Source organism: Callithrix jacchus, chromosome 7 (genome assembly GCF_049354715.1).
Source record: "Callithrix jacchus isolate 240 chromosome 7, calJac240_pri, whole genome shotgun sequence".
Classification (NCBI taxonomy): Eukaryota; Metazoa; Chordata; class Mammalia; order Primates; family Cebidae; genus Callithrix; species Callithrix jacchus.
In genome coordinates, this window is record NC_133508.1 from 72,348,816 (window position 1) to 72,355,158 (window position 6,343).

General features: G+C 42.1%; 1 protein-coding gene across 1 annotated transcript in view; it reads right to left on the reverse strand.

Annotated features, from left to right (window-relative positions):
• CLSPN (claspin) overlaps positions 1-5,358 on the reverse strand; it is a 33,478-nt gene extending 28,120 nt beyond the window's left edge. The window contains exons 1-3 of the mRNA XM_002750609.6: positions 5,238-5,358; positions 1,290-1,398; positions 336-778 (exon numbers count right to left, since the gene is read on the reverse strand). Coding sequence (XP_002750655.4) covers positions 336-778; positions 1,290-1,398; positions 5,238-5,261 — 576 coding nt within the window. The 5' untranslated portion in view covers positions 5,262-5,358. The remainder of the gene's footprint in view (positions 1-335; positions 779-1,289; positions 1,399-5,237) is intronic.
• Between the last annotated feature and the right edge of the window lie 985 nt (positions 5,359-6,343).

Here is a 6,343-nt window from a genome sequence, read left to right on the forward strand (position 1 = left end):
AGTAGCTGGGACTACAGCTGGGACTACAGCTACCACACCCAGCTAATTTTTAAATTTTTTGTAGAGGCAGGATCTCACGCTATTGCCTAGGCTGGTCTTGAACTCCTGGGCTTAAGTGAACCTCTGGCCTCGGCCTCCCAAAGTGCTGGGATTAGAAGCATGCACCACTGCACCTGGCCAAGACCAGTTACTTTAAATTACATACCCTATTCTCAACACAAAATAGCCAATTCAAAGCAATATTTGGAGAGTAGAAACAACCTCAAGTACTAACAGCAACCTCTTCTAAAATGTTAATGTATCCGAGCAATAGCAAATTATTCTTTAAAATGTACCTGATTTTTTGTTTCCTTCTTTTTTAGCTGTCGAATTTTTTCCATTTTTCTCTCCTCATTCTCAACTCTTCTTTTGGATTTTACTTTTGCTTTTTCTTCAGTTCCTTCTTTATCATGTGTCTGCTTTTTGGAACTCTTTCTGTCAGTGGTAAAGTCCATAGAATTTCCAGAATTCAGCTCTAAACAAGGTTTCACTTGAGCTTCAAGATTTTCCTGATACAAAGATTTCTCCATGTAACTTTCATCACTGTCTGTCAGAGTTTTGTAAATCCTTTTGATTTTTGTATTTTTCCCAGCATATAAATTCTCTTTATTTTCCTCCTCAGCACTGTCATAGGTAGTTTTCTCTGGAGAGGCATTTTTGTCCTCTGTTTCAGAATCACTGTCTTGTAGAAGCTTCCTGTTTTTCAACTTCTTACTTACAAATATCTCTTCATCTGAATCTGAAGGAAACATTTTTTTCAAATTATATAATCATGTGATCTTTCTCCTAATCCCATTACTCCTCAAAAATAAATTTAGTTATACAAGTGATATATTACATTGTGAAATCATCTAACTACTATTAAGAACTGAGTGTAGCAAAGCAAATCTAAAAATACATTTTGAAAAACATTTTCCCTGAAAAAAATGTCTCTTACTGAGAAATGTAATTTTATATATATTTACAACATGTAAAGTTGTTCTAATCCTCTAGCAGGTGTTAAAATTCCTTTTACTATAGGATGAAGGCAGTTAACCAGGCAATGTGGTAGCTATTAGACATTCAACAATATAAAAGAAATTCATGGTTTCAAAAAGGTACAAGCACTGTTATTTTGCTTTTATAGTAAAACAAACAATAAGGAAGGGAAATTAATAATGTAATAAATCAAGAATGATGAAATTAATCCAATCTACTTACAACCAAGGTTCTTACATCCTATTCCTAAAAATAAAAATACTATTACAAACCTCCTTCACTCAAGGGTCCAATTGTTTCATAGCTGCCTTGTCCACTATCTGAAGGACTATCTGCTTCCTCTTGTGAAATGACTTTTGGATTGTTGACTTCTAGTTGAACCTAGAAAATGACAATTACTTGTGTTAACCAGCAGGTGACCGAAAGCTCCAAGTACATAATGACACGTAAATCATCATGAGATAATCAACCTGAACTAAGGAAAGAATCAAATATAATGGTTCCTTGAAGGGGTGACATTTAGAATTACTGGACAACAAACTCATTTTTCACCTTTGAAGGATGATAACAGAACCAACTCTGAGGAATGATAAAAAAAAATGAAAAGATCCAGCATTTATTATGACTTCGATCTGTGTGAACTATTCCCCAAAATATCCAAATGACTGATGAGGGAAAGTTTCTCATTGATTAGAGAAATATCCTAATCAATGAGGAAATAATCGAATTAGAATATCACAATTTTATCAACCTTTAATTATTAAACAGACCTAGGCAATTATCATTAATGGCTGCTAACATCATCAAGAGAGAAACAACCAGACAGTATGTGCTGCCCAATAGAAGTACCCAATGCTAGCTATAAAGTATTCCTGACAAAACAATCAACTCTGAATCCTATCAAGTCTCTAGATCTAACTACCCATTTACAGGAACTAGAGGGAATAGGAGAATATGTTGAATAACACCACAGAGATGCAGTCTAGATGTGGGAAACTCCACAAGTCAAACTGAGTGATTTCTTTCTTTTTAATTTCTTTCTTTCTTTTTTTGAGATGAAGTCTTGCTCTGTCACCCAGGCTGGAGTACAGTGGCACAATCTCAGCTGGGATTACAGACATGCACCAACACGCCCAGCTAGTTTTTTGTATTTTAGTAGAGACGAGGTTTCACCTTGTTGGCCACGCCAGTCGAACTCCTGACCTCAGGTGATCCACCTGCCTTGGCCTCCCAAGTGCTGGGATTATAGACATGAGCTACCTTGCCCAGCCAGTTTAACAATATATTGCAAAGAAAAAAAAGAGAGGGAGAGGGACCCATAAAGAAAGTTGATACACAAGCAAATATATATATGTGTGTGTACGTATGTATATTTCTATATAGTTATATATACACACATGTATATTTCTATATGCATATATGTAATGTATATTTCTACATACATATATGTATGCCTCATATATTTATGTATATCTTAAAATATATACATATATGTATATATACACATATATATTAATATAAACAATTGCAATATGCCAACTTTAAATGATTCAAAAAACTAAAAATATAAAAAAATTATGCTAAAGTGGCATATAAAAATAAAAAATATCTATGAGTCAAAGAAATCTAAACACTGACTAGATACTTCTTAGGTGTGGTAATAATATTGTAGTTATCTTTTATGGAAAGCCCTTGTCTTTTAGATATGTACACTAAAATATTTATGGTTAAAATAATATGGTATCTGGAATTTTCTTCCAAATAATCCAGTGAGAGGAAAAATGGGTAGGGATATAAATGAAACAAGACTGGTCATGATTTGATAATACAGGTTGAACATCTCTACTCTGAAAATCTGAAATCCTCCCAAATCCAAAACATTTGATCACTGACATGATGCCACTAGGTGAAAATTCCACACCTGATCTCCTATGATGGGTTGCAGTAAAATCTTTGTTTCATGCACAAAGTTATTTTAAAATACTGTATAAAATTACCTTCAGACTATGTGTATAAGGTGTATATGAAATATAACTGAATTTCATTTTTAGACTTGGGTCCCTCCCCTAAGACATATCATTATGTGTATGCAAATATTCCAGAATCCAAAATAAATCTGAAATTCAAAACCCTTCTGGTCCCAAGCATTTCAGATGAGAGATATTCAAAACTGGAGTTGAAGTAAGATGATGGGTTCATTATACCAGCTTTTCCATGTTTGTATAGATTTGAAAATAAGACAGTATAAAAAGTCACAAATAAAAATCGAAGGAGCAGGGTTATGTTAGGTGACTTGATCAGTTAGTGACCAAGCTACCCTAAATGCCAAGTCTACCTCCTTGATGTTCTTAGGGCTCTGAATCAACTTATTAATAAAGAGAGAAATATGAGCTTCAGTAATTTAACAGGGCACAAGGCCTCACCCTAGTGGCTTCTCAAAAAATTATTAAGTTGATTTGAATGCTTGATATTCAATTTTTTTTTTTTTTTTGATACAGCGTCTCACTCTGTCGCCCAGGCTAGAGTGCAGTAGCAGGATCATGGCTCACTGCAGCCTTGACCTCCCAGGCCCTCTCACCTCAGCCTCCAGAAAAATTGGGACCATATGAGACACCTGGCTAATTTTTATGTTTGTTTTGTAGGAACAGAGTTTTGCCATGTATCTTACACGGGCTGGTTTTGAGCTCTTGAGTTCAAGCAATCCGATCGCCTTGGCCTCCCAAAGCGCTGGGATTGCTGAGAATTAACATGTATGCACTGATGATCCTCTCAACAATTCAAAGCAGTAAAACTATTACTTCTGTTTGTGAATGTGGAAACCAATTTTAGGTAACCAGACAGCTTAAGGAATAGGGCTGCTTTTAATCACGATTCTCTGCTAGGGAATTTGCAGCAATGTCAAAGGGCAGGGCCAGGAACAGGGTAAGGTCAGGTCTCAAAAAATTCAGTAATCAAAATAAGTAACACTTTAATGCAATTATTTTTCAAAAAATTAAATCTCCATGAGACCGCTGCCAATAATAAAAAAGAAAAAAAAGTCAAATCGACAGAGGCCAGACTTGGTGGCTCACGTCTGTAATCCCAGCACTTTGAGAGGCCAAGGTGGGCATATCACCTGAGGTCGGGAGTTCAAGACCAGCCTGGCCAACATGGTGAAATCCCGTCTCTACTAAAAATACAAAAATTATCTGGGCATGGTGGCACACGTCTGTAATGTTAGCTACTTGGGAGGCTGAGGCAAGAGAATCACTTGAACCTGGGAGGAGGAGGTTGCAATGAGCCAAGATGGAGCCACTGTACTCCAGCCTGGGCCACACAGTGAGGCGCTGTCTCCAAAAATAAATAAATAAATAAATAAATATCAACAATCTACGGCTCATGAGGTCAGCCGCCCGCTTCTGTAAATAAGTTTATTGGAACAAGGGGCGGGATTAGGGTGAGGTGAGTGAGGCAGGGTCCCGCAAGAGCCTGGTTGGATCTTGTCTTTGTTCAAACGTCCGATATTTTGTTCAATAGCAAATCATAAAATGCTTTGCATTAATTTTTTTTTTTTAAATATTGCATTAAAATCTGAGTTTCATTTGATTACTGAGGGTTTTGGCACTCCTTTAAATTTTGCTCCTAAGGAGAGAATGCCTTGCCCGAATCCGGCCCCAGAAAGGACACAGGTCTGGAAACGTGTGTTTTTATGCCCAATTTCACCAGAGAGCTGCCAGCCACCAACCAGGAGCCCCAACTGTGACTTCCCCCCTCCGGGCCCCGTCGGAAAGCGCGGAGGGCCAGCGCCAGATGACCTCCAGGCCCGCTCCCAAGCCCAGTGTGGAGCTCCCTAACATAACACTCTCGCCCTCTATTTGCCGAGAATCCCGCCCCGCACCCTGGCGGCCCGGTTCGGCCAGAGCCTCCTGGTTTTCGGGGTACCCTGCGGGGAGGAGCTTCCGCGACAGGAAACGCGCCAAAGGGCTGGGCGGGCGGCAGAAATGGACTGAGCTGCAGGCACCGCGCGCCGCAGAGACCTGGAGCTCCACCGCCAAGGGGTCCGAAGCACCGGAAGCCTGACGGCGGGACGGGACGCCCATTCAGAGACCTTCCCGGCCGAGTCGCGAGGCTGCGGGAGCGGACGCAGTGAACGCCGGGAGCCCCGGCTCTACCCCAGCCCTACCTAACCCCTCGGCGCCGGGCCCTCGCAGCCCCGGTGAGAAGCGTGTGCATAAACTCACCTCGGAACCCACCTCGCCCGTCATGACTCCTGACTACAGTGCGCTCCGCTAGGGATGGAGTGGTCTCCGGTTCCCTCAGCCGGAGCGCAGCGGCTACCACCGTCTCCAGCCCGGCAGCACTGTTAGAGCTTTCCCGCCCAGCCAGAGCGGAGGCCCCACCCCGATAGTTTGCACCAATCCAGAGGGGGCTTTCGAGCGATGCCCCGCCCTCATCCTACCCACCAATCACGCAGTGCCTCCGGCCGCCCAATCTCATATTAACTCGGGCTGGGTTGGCGGGTGGTAACTACTATTGGCCGCGGAGCCTGGGCCACCTGGAGGTGCGCAGGGTGCGGTGCCACAGGTACTAGGGGAGCAGTGGTCTTTGACCATTGACACTTGCTTAAACACCAAGTGCTATTGGAGGAGTGAGTCTTCCAGGAAGAAGTGAGCGGCCTGTATCTGAACATCTTCAGAGGGATTCCAGGGTGCCCGTGGGGATTTTCTCTACTGACTTCATTTCTGGAACAGCTAAATCCGGTCTGTCTCTTGCACATGACACTTATCATTGAGTGTATATATATGTGTGTGTGTGTGTGTGTGTGTGTGTGTGTGTGTGTGTGTGTGTATACAAACATACTGTTGGTTTTTTTTTAGATGGAGTCGCCCTCTGTTGCCCAGGCTGTAATGCAATGGCGCGATCTCGGCTCACTGCAATCTCCGCCTCCCGGGTTCAAGCGATTCTTGTGCCTCAGCCTCCCGAGTATCTGGATTACAGGCACCTGCCACCTCGCCCGGCTAATTTTTGTATTTTTAGTAGAGATAGGGTTTTACTATGTTGGCCAGGCTGGTCTTGAACTCGTGACCTCAAATGATCCGCCCGCCTCGGCCTCCCAAAGTGCTAGGATTACAGGCCTTAGCCACAACTCCCAGCCCACTTTTTTATTTTTTAAAGAGGGCTGGGCGTCTTGGCTCATGCCTGTAATCTCAAGGCTCTAGGAGGTCGAGGTGGGAGGATGGCTGGACCCCAGGAGTTTGAGGTTAGAGTGAGTTATTATACAACCGCAATACAGCCTGGGCGACAGAGCAAGACCCTGTCTCTAAAGAAAAAAGTTTTGCAGGTTGCT